General features: G+C 37.8%; 2 protein-coding genes across 2 annotated transcripts in view; one reads left to right on the top strand and one right to left on the bottom strand.

Moving 5' to 3' along the window:
* LOC136832534 (calponin homology domain-containing protein DDB_G0272472-like) overlaps positions 1-22,452 on the bottom strand; it is a 272,974-nt gene that overhangs the window by 219,350 nt on the left and 31,172 nt on the right. The gene's annotated exons all lie outside the window — the stretch shown is intronic.
* The window catches only part of LOC136832541 (paired mesoderm homeobox protein 2B-like), a 182,056-nt gene that overhangs the window by 140,152 nt on the left and 19,452 nt on the right, over positions 1-22,452 (top strand). Inside the window, exons 5-6 of the mRNA XM_067093526.1 lie at positions 9,467-9,658; positions 12,595-12,775. Of these exons, the coding sequence (XP_066949627.1) occupies positions 9,467-9,658; positions 12,595-12,775 (373 nt within the window). The remainder of the gene's footprint in view (positions 1-9,466; positions 9,659-12,594; positions 12,776-22,452) is intronic.

The following is a 22,452-nucleotide window of genomic DNA, read 5'->3' on the forward strand; positions in this document are numbered from 1 at the left end:
TATTGCCCAAGCACGTTGGATGCAAGAACATGCGCCAAAACGACTTGAAGACAAATAAAAGGAGAAGGAATTAAGACGTGTGGGGAACAGGCTCGATGAAAGCGATGTAACGTTCTTGTTTCTGATGGTAGAAAGAATTGTAAGTCAGGAAAAAGGAAGCAGGAAGGGAATTCAAAAGCCTGATTGGAATAAAAAAAAAAAAACTCGTTTTATCACAGATAATAATGAACCTTAATTTGACGAGCTCTCATACGCGGTATGGAATATCTAGAGAGTCAAAAGTGAGTTTCTTATCACTTGTAAAAATAGTAAACTAAAGAATGACACTTCTCTATCAGCTATTGGAACTGTGTTGAAATGTACATCGTTTTTGTTATTGCCAAACAGGTTAAGATGAAAGCCTTTAAAAACAACTGTTAGAATTTCAGAGTAAGGAATAACGTTTCCTTGCTCTTTCCATACAATTTTTCAGGGAGAAATAAAAAAATTAAAAAAAATACCATAAATCAATGAGGAAAAAATGATTGTAAACAATAGCGAGGGTCCACAGAAAAGCCAAATTTCAATAGCTAAAACAAATACCTCTAAAATATTTGAAAGTAATATTTTAGTATGCTGACCATTACATTGACGTACCTAAGGAATGTCTAACTGAATAACTCCAGATAGATTTTTCATTAAGTGATGTTTTCGTGGGCCATACTAAAAAAAAAACAGAAATTATGTTGAAGAATACATTAAAAAAAAATAATGTACACAACATAATGAAAAACAATTAACTTTACGAATGAATGCATCGACCCTTAATTGAGAAGGAATGCAAAAACTCAAATAAATAGGCAACTTAATTTTTTTGTAAATAAATCGTAGGAAAAGGCCACCGTTGTTTTTAAACAATCCAGATATATAATAACAACTTAATAACAAGACAAAATTAACAAAAATAAATTCTACAACCCAGTAAAGGTTAATAAATACAACAAAGAATAAAAAACAGGCAACCAACACTTAGCATAGCAATCGGACGCCATAAAAAGTACGCGTGAAGTCTTGATGCCCTATCCTGACCTTGAGGGTTTGGGGAGACCTGTTGGCTGAGCGTAGCCTTGTGCATCATAGATGGGCTCATATTCACCAAATTAGCTCCGAGGGGGCGAGGTTAGGTCACGCATAAAAACTGGACCTCCACAAACACCTGAATATGGTATGTTTGTCTGCTTTTCTCTCTGTCTGTCTGTCTGTCTATTTTAACACATACACACAAACACATTCTCTCTCTCTCTCTCATGCACAAACACACACACACACACACACACTCATACACAAATATAATCTCTCTCTCTATCTCTATCTCTCTCTCATGCACGAACACACACACACACACACACACACACACACACTCTCTCTCTCTCTCTCTCTCTCTCTCTCTCTCTCTCTCTCTCTCTCTCTCTCTCTCTCTCTCTCTCTCACGGACACCAGGAAAATCCATATTTCTATATTTTACAAGTGCTCTAATTACACCGTCAGAACTCGCGAATTTGACGGAAACTTTCGATAGTGAAATATTATGGGAATTGTCCGTAGAGTTACCGTGTTATTCATCAACCCAGAATAATCGCAAGAGGCCTCGTACTTTCACCTTAAAAATAAAAATCGAATAGAATATACTTAAAAAAAAAAAAAACTCTGACATGAAAGATGCTAATTACGGCCAAAACCATAAAGTGACTTAAATGGGATTTGGTAAGGTAAAAATAAAGGTAAAAAAATATACCTATTCAATTTTAATTTCGTACTTATCTTTAAAAACTGACGTTTTAAATGCCTTGTAAAAAAAATATTTTCAAATAAACACCATCCTATAAGAAATCTGTTAGATGTAAAAGATATAACTAAATTATGACTATACTAAAACCTGAAAAATTTTGGGGTGGCAAAAAAAACACTCGAAAAATATATTTGACATATTTTGAACCCACGAAATCCGCAAGCTGTCCGTCGCATCACGGAAAAAGAAAAAAGAAATTAGAAATTTATGAAAAAAAAAACGTACTGAAACAAGACTCATTTCGAATTGAGAAAAGCCACCGGACATCCAGCGCGCCCTGGAAAACAAAAATCAAGATAAAAATTGGTCAACTTAGATCCCCTTAACCCAAGCAAACCTTCAGTAGGGTGTCATTTCCCAAATGAACTCGGGTTTTTTCCTCTGTCCCTGATGCCATCAGAGGTAATTTTATCCAGCCGGCGAGGATTACCCAGCGAAAAATAATTAACGAAACATCCCCTCCCCCCAAAAAAAAAAAAAGAGGGGAGAGCCGTCTGCGAAAAAAAGTATGACGTTATGCCATTACTTTTTCATACAGTGATCCGAAACAATGACATTATACACAATGATGATTCTTCGTGCCGCGTAATAATACCTTCAACTTTTCCGGCTAGGATGGAAAAATATATCAGATGGCGAAAAATATTTTATAATTTGCGGCCTTCAACCAGTGGTGGTGGCTGGCGAAAGAGAGAAAAAACTTTCTTTTTGAAAAGGAGCTAATTGGGTGTACTCGTATCTTTTGAAATGACGGCGATCCGGATAAATTCTACCTGATGACGTCCCGAAATGAAATAAGGAGAAATGTCTAATTCATCTAGAATAACAAATGTATTTCGGTAACTTCTGAAGAGAAAATGAAAAGAGAACAGTTTTTTAATATTTCATGAATGTTAAAATTTCAAAAATCTTAGATTATTCATCTCGGCTCAAACGTATGTCGAATCTCACAAACTATCGCAAGCACATGATCAGTGAATTCACACGATCTTACGAGGCGTCCAATTATATCTGAAGTCATTCTTGAGCTTCTCTCTCTCTCTCTCTCTCTCTCTCTCTCTCTCTCTCTCTCTCTCTCTCTCTCTCTCTCTCTCTCTCTCTCTCTATATATATATATATATATATATATATATATATATATATATATATATATATATATATATATATATATATATATGTCTTTGTACAGAGTGAAGACGCAAGTACCCAAATCCACCTATTTCATTCATTTCTTTACGTAACCTCATATACCCATTTCTCCCAACTGCCTCAATTCTCGCACTGTTACCACTGCTTGTAGCCGCTATAAAAGAAAAACTTATCAGTCATTACATTTGATTGTTGTACGGGTCTTTCCATATCTTCTTCGTTTGTCATTTTGTTTCTATTCCAAGATACCTTCCCTCTGTTTAAATCTGCGCTCAATAAATCGGCCATTCTCTCTGTGGAACTGTCCTTCTCATTGACTTGCCAGCGTTTCCATTCTTTATCTCGTCTCCCTCTTCCGTATTCCGTTCTTTTCTCCACGGTCATCGGTCTCGTGCTCTTGCTCTGCCATTTCACATATACGCACTATATACATATACATACATACATACATACATATATATATATATATATATATATATATATATATATATATATATATATATATATATATAATCGACTTACTCTCCTCAACCTCTAAATCAAAACGTCAAAATGTCTGCATTTCAGTCATTCTATTTCGCCCCCTCATCTCCTGCCTATCTCTTCCGTCTTCCATTCTTCCTACCCCGGACACCCAACTCCGCCGAAGACACACACGCACGCACACGCACACACACACACACACACAGACGAACACACACAACTACACATTCACTCCCCTTGAATTATGCAGGCGACCGCGGCAGAAGAAAAAGTCAGTTTTATTTGGCCCGGTTTACGAGGCTGTTAAGGGCCCGACTCAGCTAAGGGAGCGACCAAGTTACTGCCTTTCACCCGGCATCCGTCCCTCCCCCCTCCCCCTCCCCCTCCCCCTCCCCTCTCTCTCTCTGTGTGCCAACCACCTCCCCTATCTCCCCTCGAAGGAAGGAGTGTGGGGTGGTTGAGGGAGGAGGAGGAGGAGGAAGAAGGGGCGAATAAGAGGGGAGGAATGAAAAGGAGGTGAAGCGATGGATAACGAGAGAGAGAGAGAGAGAGAGAGAGAGAGAGAGAGAGAGAGAGAGAGAGAGAGAGAGAGAGAGAGAAGGATCTACAGCAACTGAAGACACGGAGGAGATAAGAAAGAGGGGGGAAAGATAAACAGAGATGGGTAAGAGACAGAAAGAGGGTTGTTGAGACTACAGATGAGAGAGAGAGAGAGAGAGAGAGAGAGAGAGAGAGAGAGAGAGAGAGAGAGAGAGAGCAATTGAAGACACGGAGGAGGTAAGAGAGAAAGATGGGGGAAAGATATACGAAGATGGGTACGACGACAGAAAGAGGGTTGAGACTACAGATGAGAGAGAGAGAGAGAGAGAGAGAGAGAGAGAGAGAGAGAGAGAGAGAGGAAGAAGGAGCGAATAAGAGGGGAGGAATAAAAAGGAGGTGAAGCGATGGATAACGAGAGAGAGAGAGAGAGAGAGAGAGAAAGAGAGAGAGAGAGAGATAACAATTGAAGACACAGAGGAGATAAGAGAGAAAGATGTAGGGAGAGATAAATGAAGATGGGTAAGACGACACAGAGAGAGAGAGAGAGAGAGAGAGAGAGAGAGAGAGAGAGAGAGAGAGAGAGAGAGAGAGAGAGAGAGAGAGAGAGAGAGAGAAGCAGTGTAGTCATTTGCAATATTCCTCTCCTTCTCATGTCAGCCTCACATCAATCTCGGACGGGAAATGAAAATGATGTAAAATGAGAAGAGAAAAGGATAATCAATAGAACAGAAGGAACAGAACTATTAAATGTAGCTGTCGCTGTATACATTTTTCTAGTCACACATACATACAGACATACATACATACATACATACATACATACATACATACACACCTACTCTCACACACACAAACATGCGCAATTGTCGGAGTAAAGTGACTTTTCTGAAGCAATATTTTCTTTTTTAAGTAAATAAAAACTCCGGTAAATTTAATGAATACTAAATAAAATAATTACAATAATGTCAAGTATTCGTAATGAATACTTTTGTGAAGTTTCACATGCATAAATACGTACATAATTGTAGGCAATATATATGCATAGGGTAGTAAGAAAGTGAATTTACTTTGGGAAATTTCCTACAGTAGAAACAAATCTTTAATGCACCCACTGAATGACGAACGATAATAATAATAATAATAATAATAATAATAATAATAATAATAATAATAATAATAATAATAATAATAATAATAATAATAATAATAATAATAACGAACAAGAGGATGGTAGGAAATTCAACCCATCACTACTACATTATGTAATAATAATTTCATTTATTATTCTACAGATGGCAAGTCTTTTAGGCAAAAATATCGTCTATTTTAGCAGGAATAGAAAGGAATTATATTAAATAAATCAATAAATGCATTTATTTTCTGGTGAGAATATATATATATATATATATATATATATATATATATATATATATATATATATATATTTATAATAGAGAGAGAGAGAGAGAGAGAGAGAGAGAGAGAGAGAGAGAGAGAGGAATCTACTCCTCCCACTAGCAACACGAACTCGAGCCTACCGAAAAGTGACAATCACTCTTTACGCCTAGTAATGTCGCTGACGTAAGAATGAAGCGGATGAGAGAGAGAGAGAGAGAGAGAGAGAGAGAGAGAGAGTGAAGAATGACATCCAGCAACGAAAGAATGAGAGATGACGCGGGTCACGATCATCCGGATGGATGATTCGATGGGTGAACCGGCATATATCACTTTACAGGGACAAAAGTTACTGGCGCATTTTTCTCTCTCTCTCTCTCTCTCTCTCTCTCTCTCTCTCTCTCTCTCTCTCTCTCACACAAATTTTGAAGAGACTACAGTTTACAACTTAACTCCTCTCTCTCTCCCAAATTTTGAAGGGACTAAAGTTTATAACTCTCTCTCTCTCTCTCTCTCTCTCTCTCTCTCTCTCTCTCTCTCTCTCTCTCTCTCTCTCTCTCTCTCTCTCTCTCCCAAATTTTGAAGGGACTAAGTTTATAACTCACCTCTCTCTCTCTCTCAAATTTTGAAGGGACTAAAGTTCATAACTTACCTCTCTCTCTCTCTTTGCAGGTATAAATTATCAACATTTTCCGCTCTCATATTTTGAATGAATAAAAGCTTGCTACATATATGAATAGAGAGAGAGAGAGAGAGAGAGAGAGAGAGAGAGAGAGAGAGAGAGAGAGAGAGAGAGATTGCTCCCGTGAAATGACAGACGAACAACCCAGTGGAAGCACCGAAAAGAGATGGAACCCCCATTCCCCCCACCCCCACTAGAGCAAGGGGAGTGGGGGAGGGGACGGGAGAGGGGAGTTAGGAAGGAGTTGTAGGTGGTTCAGTGTGTGGAGTGGGAGACGAGCGTAGACTTCGGAGTAGGGTGGGAGTAGGGTGGGAGTAGGGGAAGGGGGGAGTGAGTAGGGGAGTGACATAAGAACTTTGGAAATGAAACGGGTTATATGGAAGGAGCAGAAGACGAATGAAACTGAGTTACGACTTTCTTTCGTCTTCTCTTTTTTCATTATGGCGATTGATTGTGAAGCGAGAAAAAAAAAAAACCTGAGAGGGAGAGGCGTTGCTAAGGCCGTATTGGGTCGCACATAAAATGGGAATGCTTGCGATTGCTAACAGTCAGTTAAAATGGCTGGTGTGTTGGAAGGCTTTCGAAAACTTGGTAGAATATGATGAGTGTCCAGCATGTCTAGGTTTTAGTGATATACAATCTTTGCGATACACAAAACTACTTCCATACATTGTGATTATGGTATGAAATTATACATATATACTGAATTTATATATGTATGTACGTATATGTATATGTGTATGTATATATATGTATGTATGTCTGTAAGAATGTATATATAATATAAATATATATATATACATAATATATATATATATATATATATATATATATATATATATATATATATATATATATATATATATATATATATATATTAGAGCACTTCACATTCTAAACTTTCCTTACTGCTTAACTGGTATCCCTCTTCACTCAGCCCGGAAACTGGTTTCATTCTATCTCACCCAATCAAGCTAAGGCTCAGTCTAATACCCTATATGGCAACAGGTATCTAGTCTGTCTGTCTGTCTCTCTCTCTTTAACACCTCAGAGTAAGACGACTCCTTCATAAAATTAACTGGAATGACATTAGTAAACATTTAATTATCCGGGTTATTCAGACAAAAAATCAGATGTTTTTAATTTGAATAAATTAACGTAATTTTAGTAATGAAAAAGCAAACACTCCTGGACATTCGTACTTCAGGTACAATCCCTCAAAAAAGTCAAGCGTGAGATTACGCTCACTTATGGACATTTGTTTCGAGAACTCCTCTTATGGGCATCTGGTATTAGAATGCACCACTTCTGCTGACACTTGCTACGAGAATGCACAAATCTTGGGGACATTTGTACCGAGATACTAATTTCATCTTTACTTCTGATATGAGAATGTCTATCTCCGTCATGCATCTGATATGAAAAAGTACTTCACAGATGTCTCTTATGAGAATTCATTTCTGGTATGGGTTAATGCTACAGGGAAGATCTTTTATTATCTGCACTGGCTATCAGAAAGAATTCCTCATGCGGACTTGTAACAGAACGAACTTGTCTTACCGGCATTTGGTATAAAAATGCACTTTTCTACCGGACCTCTGATATGCGGAAGCACTTCTTGACATGGTATGTTCAGCTATCTACTATGAGTATGCCATTCTCTTGTCGACTTATGGAATTAACACACACATATGCATGTATATATATATATATATATATATATATATATATATATATATATATATATATATATATATATATATATGGCCGTGCTTGTTTGTAAAGCGTACACACAAATACACGAAGGCAAATACATTACACGTACAATACACACGTCTGTGTATTATCCAAAGAAGACGGATAGTTGTATGGTGGCCGACAAAAATTTGAACAATGTAAGAAAATCCTATAAAAAGAATTTAAGAAAAGAAGAATTTAACCATAGGAGTTTAAACTACGATTGTTTTCACGTCAATTTGACGAGAGAGAGAGAGAGAGAGAGAGAGAGAGAGAGAGAGAGAGAGAGAGAGAGAGAGAGAGAGAGAGAGAGGACACGAGTGTATGTCTTGTAATAAAAGAAAAACAAGACATCCCATCTGAAAAACAAACACGGAATCCCTTCTCCCATCACCCCAGGGGCTTACCCACCCCCCTCCCTCCACCCCAAGCACCCAGCCACCCACCCCCTCCCCCCGATCCACCCCTTTCCAACCTCTTTTCCTAACGAAAGAAAATTCCAACCTGTTATTCTTTTTTATTAAAGTGTTTTCTTTTATCATAGGCCTATGTTTTCTTTCAACTCGCACTGTTCCGAGTACCCTGGTTATTTCTCTCCCTTTTTTTTTTTTTTTTTTTTTATTGAAACGTGCCCGGTGGAATGTTCATGGCGAAAGCCACGACGCTTTTTGCATAACGCTTTCATAACATTTATTAAATAATGCAGAGACGTAAAGTCTTATTTGGAACAATTTTCAGACAACAAATAAAACATAAAAAAATCGACATTCCCGGACATATAAACACAGAAATTTTACACTTATTTTGTCCTTAGTTAAAGTTAAAGTCCTCCTGGGCCTCTGTAGGCTCATAGGGCAGGCGCTGATCTGTTTCTTAGGCCGACAGCCAGTGGGGGACAGGTCCCAATGCCTATGGCACGTGGCCAGTGCGTCGCTAGGCCCACTGTTTAACTCCCCAGCCCAAGGGCTGGTACTTATTCTCCTACTTTGTCCTTCAGTAATAATAATAATAATAATAATAATAATAATAATAATAATAATAATAATAATAATAATAATAATAATAATAACAGAACGAAAAGAGACAACAAAAATAATAAGAGAAGAAGTGGATTCAACAACCATGAAAAACGCAGTTTTCGTCTTAAATATGCAATAAATTACATAAAACGAAAAAGCAACAACGCTAACACTGTAATTAAAGCATTCAAATTCTACACCGAAAAATTATACAAGAAGGAAATTTGTCCTGTCTTCAAACCATAAGATATTGTGTACTCTACGAGATAAATCTACAATAGACGGTAAAATTAGGTCTTTGACTCATTACAAGCACAAAGGAAAGCATTATACACGAAACACACACACACACACACACACACACACACACATATATATATATATATATATATATATATATATATATATATATATATAGAGAGAGAGAGAGAGAGAGAGAGAGAGAGAGAGAGAGAGAGAGAGAGAGAGAGAGAGAGAGAGAGAGAGGCTGTGTGTATATATATATTAGCATTCAGTTTTTAGTGCACAAATTAAAATAGAAACAATGACTACTGCATACTTTTAGCAATGCTTCAGAACTTAAGCCTTTCCAGCTGGTCTGCCTTAATACAAACGACGTTTTCTTCCCCGCAGGTCTGGTTTCAAAACCGCCGCGCCAAGTTCCGCAAGCAGGAGCGCCTGGCACAGCAAAAGGCACAGCAGCAGCAACAGCAGCAGCAACAGCAGACCTCCAACAACAACAACAACAACAACGAGAACAGCAATGGATCCACCAACACAGCTAATTCTGCCTCCAGTCCCGGCACTGCCACCAATGGGCCAAAGGTGAGGCTGAATTTCGGTTTATGAATACACTGGCACATTTCAGTTTATGAATACATTGGTTGTTCACTAAATGAGAGCACTGATGAGTGGACGTGTTGTTCATTAAATGAGAGCACTGATGAATGGAAGTGTTGTTCACTAAATGAGAGCACTGATGAGTGGAAGTGTTGTTCACTCAATGAGAGCACTGATGAATGGAAGTGTTGTTCACTCAATGAGAGCACTGATGAATGGAAGTGTTGTTCACTAAATGAGTCCATTGATGAATGGAACTGCAGGTTCAGTAAAGGAGTGCAGTGATGAATGTAAATGCACTGACGAATGAAACTGCAGGTGATTTAAATGAGTGCATTAATGAGTGAACCTGTTGTGTCAATAAATGAGGGCGTTGATGAATGAAACTGTTGTTTCAATAAATGAGTGCACTGATGAATGGAAATGTTATTACAATGAGTGACTCGATTAATACAACTGTTTTTTCAATAAATGAATGCACTGATGAATAGAACTGTTCTTTCTATAAATGAGTGCATTGACGAATGATACTGTCGTTTCAATGAGTGAATTGATTAATGGATGTTGTTTTAATGAATGAATGCACTGATAAATGAACATGTTGTTTCAACAAATGAGTGCATTGAAGATTGGAACTGTTGTTTCAATAAACAAGTGCATTGAAGAATGGAACTGTTCTTCCAATAAATGAATGTATTCACTGGAACTGTGATGTATGTATGACTGAACTAAGAAACGAACAGGTCAAGTGATACAATTACTTGACAAAAACTGAATTAGGAATTAGGAAAATAGCTAATGAGTGCAAAAGTGGCAACCTATGAAATTTTCAATTTAAAAATATTAGGACAACACGTACAGTAGGTGATACTCTAAGATATTTTCATTATAAAAATATTGGGACAACACGTACAGTAGGTTCATAAAGAAAATAATTAAACTAAAATAGATTAAACTAAACTACCGATGAACAACAAAAATATAACAGAGATATTGATTGTTCACAAAACAATCAATGATTAATTAATTGTATTTAATTAATTGATCCGATAATCATTAGTTACAATAAGAATACAAAAAATGCAATACACTAAAGGGTCTGGTGAAAATATTCATATTAATATTCATATTCAATTCTACTTTGAATGAAATAATAAAACAATAAGAAAACATAAGAGATTATAAACAAATAACGCACTGAAAATTATTAGGTATTAAATGATAAAACTTAGGCGAGTATTCAGTAAATCAGAGGAATAATTAATGAATTACACTCCCCAAATCAATTCGAAGTAAAGAATATTAATATAAAATATACATAAAATCATTTTGTATACATATATGCATAGTGCATTTAATATTAGCGACAACTCAATACATGAATAAATCTATTGCATTTAATATTAGCGAAAACTCAGTAAATTAATAAATCAAGATAAATGCATAACAATAAATAAGAAAAAAAAGCGGAGACAATACAGAAATAGTTAAAAAAATTAATTCAAGAAAATGGAAATATCAAAAGTACGAGACGTCAGATCAGATTCTGAGTTTTATGCATATCAAAACATATTATATGAGTGTGTATATATAAGTATATATATATATATATATATATATATATATATATATATATATATATATATATATATATACATACATACATACATACACACACATATATATATGAATATATACATAATATATATATTAGATCTGGGTGTAATCAGACGATTGTGAATGCTCCAATATCACAACATAGAAAAAATAAAACTATTACTTTAAAATACCGAAAACCTCAGAAGGTAGACAAATTCACAAGTCCACCTCACGCTGCAACATGATCACCCAATAATGTATGTAACTAATCCATAAATCTATAAATAAATAAATAAAAAGATAGAGGAGAAAAAAAAAAGATGTCTCCCTCACCAGACCGTGAATGACTGCGAAACTCTCGGGGCTTCGACTGGCACCAAACTTTTTTAATTACCGATATTGAACGTCCGGCCGGAATGGGAAGTCAGGAGAAACAATAGTCATTATAAAATAAATAAAGAAAGAAATAAAAAATTAGTTTTATTTCCGCTCATCTATCAGCTTCTGTCGAGTACTTAAAAATGTATGGTATGTTTTCATATTTATAAGTACATAAACTTTTTTTTTTTTTTACAAATTCTAAAGTCCTCAAGTAAGTCATTTTAACGCGTTTACTCATTCCAAAGACATCTACAGAATGTATTTTATTTGCGTTCATTTATTAAATCAGAAGTTATCTAAAGAACCTAAGTTATTTCAGACCGTTTGCTTGATTATGATTCTATCTACTAGATCACGAAGATTATCTAAAATTAAGTAAGCTGTTTTGGTTCATCAACCCGATTCTGTGGATCCTCTGAGGAATCTACTGTTTTCTAACTTTTCAATTGCTTTTAAGAGAATCAACCGATAAAATTTAAACCAAACTACCCTGTTCGTCAGTGTCTGAGAGAGTTACAGCACTAAATATAAAGATCTCTTTATTTGTTACAAGATTCATCCGTATATATAAAACGTAATTGACCAAAGATCAAAAGTGAAACGGTAATTTTTAAAAATAAAATGTCAGTAATGTTTGAGTGTCCTTTATGGCACCTGAATTCCCATGCCGTCGGACTCTTATTATGATTCATATCTACGTATGATAATGCAATGACTGAAGACTCCATTTACTTCTAATTCTTTTCCTGCGACATTTACGGATCCTCGATGGATTTTAACGTCTAATATCATTCAAGAGTCAAAAACTTAAAAAAAGAAAGCTGCAATCCAAGTAAAATAAAAAAGCATAATTCTCTCTCTCTCTCTCTCTCTCTCTCTCTCTCTCTCTCTCTCTCTCTCTCTCTCTCTCTCAATATTTTTCTTCTTCTCGATTTCAACAGGTTGAAGGAGGGAAGGGCGGCGCTCCGAACACAAGCGGCAGCAGCGGTAGCTCCAACACCAAGGACCTCCACCAATCAGTCTCCAACATGTCGGCCTCCACCTCCACTTCCCCCAACACAGTCGTCTCCAACACCGCTTCCTCCACCACCACCCTCCACCAGCTCGACCACAAGCCTATCGGTAGGTGCCTCTCTCGAAGCCAATTGATTTTTCCGTAGATTCGCTCCATTTTTGAATTTGGCGGATAGTGTACACACTCGAAGACGGGATTAAAAACGGCAGGTGTTGAATGAAAAAAAAGGGGGGAAGACTTCGAAAAGGGGGATATTTTCAATAAAAGGGGAGAAGCTTTGGGATGAAAAAAAAAAGATTGAGACATTAAAATAAAGGGGGAAAGACTTCAAAAAGGGGGATATTTTCAATAGAAGGGGAGAGGTTTTGGGAAGGAAAAAACAGAGACTTAAAAAAAGGGGAAAGGTGATTAGAAAAAGTAGAGAACGACTTAATAGATGATAGAATAGAATATACAACTTAGGCCGAAGGCCAAACGGTGGGACCTATGAGCTCATTCGGCGCCGAAAGGAAAATTGAGAGTAAATAGTTACGAAGGTGTAACATGAGAAAAACCTCAAAGTTGCACTAAAAAAAAAAAAAAAAAAAAAAATTTTAGGTGTGGTTGGAAAGGAAGTTGGGAGAAAGAATATGAATTAAGGTACAGTAAAAGGAATGCAAGGGGTTGCAGCTAGGGTATGAAGGGACGCTGCAAAGAAGCTTAAGTAATGCCTACAGTGCACCGCGCGTGAGGTGCACTCATTACGAGAACAGGCATCTCGAAAAAAAATTGTGAATCTTTGGAAAAAATGGGGTAACTGAGAGAAAGAAGGACTTGAATAGGGGAAAATGGGTCACATAATTTGAAAAATGGTCACTTTGAGAAAAACAAAAACTCGGAAAAGGACTGAGAAGAGGAAAAGACTTCAGTGAAAGAGAAAAATACTGGAAAGAGGAAATAAGCCGAGTGTGGCATAAATCCACGGTGAAATCCAACCTCATTTACATTCGTTAAATGCCCTGGAACTTCCACTTGACCCGTAATGAGAGATTTCTCACAAGTTTAAGTTATATGAAAATTTGGGAACACAATTTTAACTCTCTTCTCTCTGTTATATCTTCATTCCTGGTATACATATTTTTTAATATCTATGTACGCAGGCATTTCTGAAAAAAAACTTGAGATTACTCTCATTTCTCGAAAACCTAATATTTAATCGAAACTGTTTTTTTTTAAATAATAAGACAGCTATACACTCTTTACGGGAATACACTGTTTATTCATCAGTGAATTACTGAATGAATTTTTTAAAGATAGGTTGAGATCTACGGCCACGACAGATTTAATGAAACAGAAATTTAGTTCAAAATAAATAATAATAATAATAATAATAATAATAATAATAATAATAATAATAATAATAATAATAATAATAACTTAGGTAATTCAGAAATATCATTAATTTCTTAAACATATGTGATAATTGATATATCGTTAAGTAACGTCTAATAGAAGAAGTGATGACAACATTAAAGATACATGAGATTACCGTGCATTTTTTCTCTCTCATTTCTGACACCAATTGAATCAAAGTATGCGACAGTAAATCTACAGTATTGCTTGTTTTTCTCAAATAACATTTACAGCAAGCTCTCTCTCTCTCTCTCTCTCTCTCTCTCACACACACACATACACAAGTTAAACTTCAGAAGGACGTTCCGTGATAAAAAGAAAAACGAGAGAGAGAGAGAGAGAGAGAGAGGTCATAAACACGTCAAGAGCTGAACTGAATGCCAGCAACAACAAAGTGATCAATGAAAAATCAATATCAACCTCCACAAACAAGAAACTACAAAGGGCACCTAAGGTCTCTCCCTAGGTCATCAAAGTCCCACTTCAAGTGACCAGGCCCTCAAGGATGAGGGCTGGGGGAGGCGGGGGTTGCTGACAAGCCTCAAGCACCGACTGATTTTGCCTATTTAACGTCACGGGTCCTGAAGAGATCCTGATATTGATCGCATTCAAAGTCTCGGCCTTCGAGGAGGAAAGAGACGAATGGGGGTAGAGGGAAAATGGACAGGTGTCTCCAAAAGGAGAAATGAAGGATATCAGGAGGAGGAGGAGGAAGAAGAGGAAGAGGAGGAGGAGGAGGAGGAGGAGGAGAAAGAGGAAGAGTAGTAGTAGTAGTAGTAGTAGTAGTAGTAGTAGTAGTAGTAGTAGTAGTAGGAACAGGAGGAGAAGGAGGAGGAAGAGTAGCAGTAGTAGGAGGAGGAGGAGGAGGAGGAGGAGGAGGAGGAGGAGGAGGAGGAGGAGGAGGAGGAGGAGGAAGAGGAGGAACTGAAAAACAGAGAGGTTAAGGACAAACCGTTGGGGAAAAAGCAGGTAACGGAGAATAAGAAGAAACAAAAATAAATAAAGCAACAGCAAGAAAAAATCGAAGAGGAAAATACAACTAAACAAAAAGAAAGATATATAATAAAGAAGCTGAATATGAAAAAAAAACCCATCGAGCGAAAGAAAGAAAAGACATGAGAGAGGTGAAAAAAGAAAATTCATAGGGGGGAGAAGGGTAAGAGGGTAGAGGGTGAGGAAGTACGGAAGAGGGCGATGAAGAGTCACAGAAGGAATAGTAGAAAGTGGGAGGAAAAGAGGAAGGGGAGGGGGGAGGGGTTGAAGAGAATAGGAAGGAGGATCAGAAAAGCGGGAAGGTAATCAAGGAAGCGCCGTGGGCCTCTGAGCCACATTCATCCAGGTTAGTGTCGTCCGCCGCGTCACCTGCCCCATTCTGTAACCTCCCCCTCCCCCCTCCCCTCTTCCCCTACCCCCTCACCCATACCCATACCCCAAACCCTAGAGGTGTTATCCACTAACTCCCTCCTTTAATCCCTCCAGAAAACATCACAAAGGTTTCTTTTCTTTTAATGCTCTCTCCTTTCAACCACCCACCTCCCCAATCCACTCCCTGTTTTAACCTATCTACTCCCTATCTGACCTTATCCACTCCCTGTTTGACCTTTTCCAATCCCTATTTTAAGCCCATAGCTGTGATACGTGCTATCAATTGTTGCCTTCCTGCATTCTCCAAGATCCATCGAGACTAAATAACTGTGGCGTTTTACGCATTCCCTCAGCGTTTAAAAGGGTATTGCGCGTTCGAATTTCTTTGTGAATAACAAGGCACGTCTGTTCTTTCAGCGGGCAGCTGCCCGTGGTAGGTCATGCCCGATTTATCAGAATTTACTGCATTCCCACGCATGGCAAAAACTCGTAGGAAAGTTTACGACACTCAAGTATAAACAAACTACGTTTTAATTTACCTAAATAGCGAGAGAAAGATCACGAAGGATAAGTATATTACTTTTATTATACACCAAATGTGATACCAAAGAGAGATCACTTACGCTGTAGAGTCATAATTTCACTGCATGATATATTGCAGAGAGAGAGAGAGAGAGAGAGAGAGAGAGAGAGAGAGAGAGAGAGAGACTGGCTATGCAAAACGCTCTGGAAATTCAGCAAAGCATGAAGAGAAAATCAAGGAGAGAGGAGCTGTGCCATAACAGCTTAAAAGCTGCAGCACACGAACGGTTAGGAACAACCCACCTCAGTTGACCAGACACCAGTTATTCACTGCTTGTTAAGACACATTCACTGTGGACTTTCTAGAAAATGAGCTCAAGCCATTTACCCAAGACCTTTGCGTTTACCTCCACGGGATCAATCTTAGGTCTGTCGCTGGTGAGAGGGGGCTGATAAAGATTCAAAGAAAACGAGACACGCGGAGACACTATAGAAAACGGGAAATGGCTAAACAACAACAATAGAACATGGTACTCTCGAGCTGCCTAATACTTTTCCATATATTGCAGAGTTTGGAGCCATGAAACCACAACAATAAAATCAAACACAATTGTTGCTCTGAAGATAGTAATTCATTCTCTCTACTTTAAAAATGTTTATGAATGAGGGAAATATTATAATTCTTGATAATGCGAATGAACACAAGAGCAACTCCGAATCATACTCTCACCTGCCATATGAATAAACATTTGATATACAGTATTCTTCCTCCTCTCCCTCTTAATATTCAGTAAAACAGGGTATATCTCTCTCTCTCTCTCTCTCTCTCTCTCTCTCTCTCTCTCTCTCTCTCTCTCTCTCTCTCTCAACACATATCAATCCTCTTCTATCTCTCTCTTCATATCATCACAGGATATGTCATTCCCTTCTCTAATTATCTATAAATTCAAAATTATAAGCCTCTAAGCCTTGCGCTCCTCATCCCACCCCTAATTCTCTCTCTCTCTCTCTCTCTCTCTCTCTCTCTCTCTCTCTCTCTCTCTCTCTCTCTCTCTCTCCCTAACACATATCAATCCTCTACCTCTACCCCCATATCATCACAGATATTAATCCCCTCTCTGAATATCTGTAAATGCAACGCTGTATTCCTCCAAACTCTCTCTCTCTCTCTCTCTCTCTCTCTCTCTCTCTCTCTCTCTCTCTCTCTCTCTCTCTCTCTCTCTCTCAAAAGCCAGCCTCATATTCGACGCGCAGTATGCACAACACCTAAAAAAATGTACATTTTTAGAGGCGTGATTAGAAGTGTATCTCTGGCCTGTGTGCACAGGCACCATTTTTTTTCTCGGCCTGTCAACAAACACGCGTGTGATGAGCCTACTTACGAGTCAGGTGCAGGAAAAAACTAAAAAAAAAAAACGTTTAAAACTAGAAAGAACAAAAAACACAGGCGCCAAGTTCTGAAAGCGAGGACGTGTTTAAAAAAGACACAAAACGCATTAAAAAAAAAGAATTGGCATGAAAGATATAAATACCAAACTTTTCTACGTTTAACTTCTTTTGCCAGATAGTAAAAGTTTAAAATGAAAATCGTTGGTATTTAATTTATAAATTAAGAATAAAAGCAAGTCGATGCTACTATTTTTCGTGAGGTAACAGAAGTTTATAGAAGTTTATAGTTACAAAAAAGAAATATCAACTAAAAGAGTAGAGAAGTAAATAGCTTAATGACCTATTTTTGGCGGAGAGTAAAAAAGTTTTACGAATAAAAATTAAATGAATTATTGAAAATTAAATATATTATGTGCAAGTCGTTTATACTCTATCTTACAACTGCATACCTGACCTACAATACAAATTTCTCTGAGCACTAAAACTGTGTATTTGTTTGTTAAAAAAAATTTTCCATATTTTACTGAATGATCATAATTATTATTAATATAATTTTGAGATGACGGAGAATACCAACAGACCCTAAGGATTAATTCTGAAATGAGAATAACGTGGAGCAATGCAAAGTTAAAGAAGTTGGACAGTCAAGTGAGGAGGAGGGAATAAGGAAACAGAGAGCAACTAAAGGGCAGAAAGCAACGCAGTTTGGCCGAAGGGAAGCTAAAAAAAAAAACTTTCAGATTTGTAAACAGTGTACCGAAAATGGCACACTGTGATCAGTTCTCAGTGATATAACAATGCTAAGATTCTATTATTGTTTGTCTTTTCAAAATTTTTTTTATATTCAAAGCTTGGTCTACATAAGGTTTTAAAATTGCCCGTTCCTTCGGCCCTTCTCATAAAAATATAATAATAACAAGTAAAAAATGCGCCGAATAAGTTTCTTCGGCGCAATCGAGTTTTCTGTACAGCAGCTACAGCGTATAATCAAGGCCACCGAAAATGGATCTATATTTCGGTGGTCTCGGTATAATGCTGTATAAGCCGCGGCCCATGAAACTTTAAACACCACATGGTGGTGGCCTGTCCTATATCGTTACCAGAAGCACGATTATGGCTAACTTTAACCTTAAATATAATAAAAACCACTGAGGCTAGAGGGCTGCAATTTTGTATGTTTGATGATTGGAGGGTGGATGATCAACATACCAATTTGCAGCCCTCTAGCCTCAGTAGTTTTTAAGATCTGAGAGCGGACAGAAAAAGTGCGGACAAAAATAAGTGCGGACGGACAGACAAAGCCGGCACAATAGTTTTCTTTTACAGAAAACTAAAAATCATTTGAGAATCCTGGGTTCGATCCCACCGTGAGTTAGACATCTATTCTATCACGCACGCGATTGTATGGTGATTATTTCCAATACTGAAAACAATACGTCGTAACGTAAACCATTCTCAACGTTCTAAAAGTCCTCTTCCGAGCAATTGTTACATCTCTCTCTCTCTCTCTCTCTCTCTCTCTCTCTCTCTCTCTCTCTCTCCTATCATTATTCTCCGTGTTTCCTTGCAATAGATTCTCATTAACGTCGTCCCGCCATCACCCACGCCACCTCTGTGCCTTGCGGCCCCCACCCCCCCAACTCCTCCCTCGACCACCAACCAATCCCCACCGCCCCTCCCATCGGCCCCTTGACGCTCAAACAGTGTGGTTTTGCTTCCCATTTTTCTCCTCCGCTTTACAATATATTATTCCCTCATTTCCATCCGTTTGGTTGGAAGGAGTGAAAATGAACGGAGTCGGCCAACGGAAGAAATATGCACGGGGGCGGTGATACGAGGTATGAACGACAGGATGGGCGGCGTTGGGTGTTTGGGGTGGGGGAGAGAGAGAGATAGTGGAGATTGGGGAACGATTAGTTTCTGTCTCTCTCTCCCTTTGTGCCTCTCCTTAATATATATATATATATATATATATATATATATATATATATATATATATATATATATATATATATATATATATAGAGAGAGAGAGAGAGAGAGAGAGAGAGAGAGAGAGAGAGAGAGAGAGAGAGAGAGAGAGAGACTCTGACTGACAGCTAATGAGTGGAAAGATAAGAATGAAATCTTGGGAAAAAGATTAATGATAATTCGAACGAGAAAATTTTACAAATTCTGGCAACCCTAAAGTCGTATCATTATGGAAAATGGTTGCAATTGTTCTGTTTTCGTTGGAATAGTAACAATACTGTAAAATTCTGAGCCAGGTACACAGCAATTCTGTCCGCCTCAGATTTTAAAGACTACTAAGGCTAGATGGCTGTAAATTGGCATGTTGATCATCCACCCTCCAATCATCAAACATACCAAATTGCAGCCCCCTAGCCTCAGTAGTTTTTATTTTATTTAAGGTTAAAGTTAGCCATAACCGTGCGTCTGGAAACTATATAGGACAGGCCACCACCGGGTCGTGCTTAAATTTCATGGGCCGCGGCTCATATAGCATTATACCGAGACCACCGAAAGATAGATCTATCTTCGGTGGCCTTGACTGTACGCTTTAGCGGCTGTACAGACAAGGGGATCACTTAATAAGATTCCTCCAGATTATCAGAAACGGTTCCTACTGAAGAAAGCTGTTCACCGAGAAGGAGTTACAGTCTACTTGAATTCATTCAGATTTACGTGGATTTTGGCAGCGGCCCGAATTTACAGAGATCAAGTGTCCTTCGATATTTTTTTAATTTTACAAAATTATATACCAACAGAGAGAAGTAATATCTGCTATTTAGAGAGATAATAATTATATTTTGCAACATTCGTGTAACCATCAGTATTTTGCGCTTAGTACCTTAATATATATATATATTTATATATATATATATATATATATATATATATATATATATATATATATATATAATATATATATATATATATATATGTATGTATATATATATATATATATATATATATATATATATATATAGAGAGAGAGAGAGAGAGAGAGAGAGAGAGAGAGGAATGGAATATGGAGTTTAGGCCACAGGCCAAGCACTGGGACCTATGAGGTCATTCAGCGCTGGAAAGGAAATTGAGAGGAGGTAGGTCTGGAAGGTGTAACAGGAGGAAAACCTCGCAGTTGCACTTTGAAATAATTGTTAGGAGAGGGTGGATAGCAAGATGGAAGAAAGAGAATATAAAAGGAGGTACAGTAAAAGAAACGAAAGGGGTTGCAGCTAGGGGCCGAAGGGACGCTGCAAAGAACCTTTAGTAATGCTTACAGTGTACTGCTTGAGGTGCACTGACGGCACTAACTACCCTACGAGAGAGAGAGAGAGAGAGAGAGAGAGAGAGAGAGAGAGAGAGAGAGAGAGAGATAAACCTCCTCACCAAAAGTCACCACGTTCAAAAAAAAAATTATTATGCCAAAATTACATCAAAATCCCAAAACTAAAAATTTCCAAAATATGATACAACAGAATGAGGTTTCAAAAATATGAAAGACAGTAGAATTTTCTAAATTCTAAGGAACTCTATCCAGAGCTGATGAGAAAAAATTCTTATTTTTAGCAGCACTGAAATTAACATACTGGTCTAGCCCCCTTTCTTTTTAAGCTATTATCCATCTCCTACTCAGTCAGGCAACTAGATTTATTTAACACCGCTTCTTAACAAAGTACAAAGAAATAACTTTAATCCACGTCATTCAAATGCATTATTAATTACCAGTTAGAAATAAGCCAGGGCATAAATGCTAATAAATAAATAAATAAACAAATAAATAAATATATATATATATATATATATATATATATATATATATATATATATATATATATATATATATATATATATATATATTTACAATGAATGGTATATATATATATATATATATATATATATATATATATATATATATATATATATATATATATATATATATACATATATATACATGTATATATATATCCATTCATATCCATTCAAAGCAAGCTAGTCATTGTACACCGCTATTCAACCTGCATGAAAATACAATAGCAAGAAAGTGCACTGCATGCATGCAAGCATCGTCCACTCTTAATATGTATACGGCTTCACCACACAATTGGGTCTCGGTAAGACGCGATACACCCATTCCATGCAGATCGCATAACATGAGGCTTTCTCGGATAAAACTGAAAGCAAAAAAAAAAAAAAAAAAAAAAAAAAAAAAAAAAAGGACATTGGACCCTTAAGCACTGCACTGCATCGCTAGTTCCATTTCCCCCCCTCCGTTATTCCAGCCAGTAAACACCCAGGGGCGCTTCTCTTCCTTCTTTTATCTGGAATTCTGAAAAGTATTGGTGCGTTCCATCTACGACACTCCAGATGCCAAACTGGAATATGAAAGCAATCCTCCGCTTCCAATAATTCCAGGCCGGTTCATCCTTATGCAAACTGGACTGTACTTCGGGCTCTCGGCGAAATCCCCCATCGGATATTCCAGGCCAGGATATGCTACGGGCAACTCGCCCCTCCCCCACCCCACCCCAAACCCACCCTTTTTCGTATTCCAGGAGTATCTCTTATATATTTCGCACCCTATTAAAAAAGGAATTACCATCACGCGACTTTCCGAGACTGTCGGCGGCAGCTAATGCCATTTAACCCTTTTTGGCGACGAACAATCTCATCGTGTTCTCTCTCTCTCTCTCTCTCTCTCTCTCTCTCTCTCTCTCTCTCTCCTCCCTGTCTATTTTTTGCGACCATCTTTATCCTGGAAGCACTCCAGTCGAAAGCCATTGGGTCATTCGAGCTACGGCCCTCGTGACGCGCAACGGGCAGGCGCTGGAGTGTCTGGAAAACCAATCTAACAAATGCACGCGGCCCATGTGTTCCAGGCCGCCCTCTTACCGCTGACCGCTGACACAATTTATGGAAATGGCTGGTCTGGGCTTCTGGCGGTGGTCTCCTGGACACGCCGCCAGGACCTCAACCGCTGGCGTGAGTTATGGCTGCCTCAGCTGGGACTCTGCAACGGTGAAGGGGGCGGATGGGGGCAGATGGGGGGAGGAGGGGAGGGGGTAGAGAAGAGTGGGCATTAGAATAGATGGAGAGGATGGGAGGGGGAAAG

Source organism: Macrobrachium rosenbergii, chromosome 50, assembly GCF_040412425.1.
Source record: "Macrobrachium rosenbergii isolate ZJJX-2024 chromosome 50, ASM4041242v1, whole genome shotgun sequence".
Lineage (NCBI taxonomy): Eukaryota > Metazoa > Arthropoda > Malacostraca > Decapoda > Palaemonidae > Macrobrachium > Macrobrachium rosenbergii.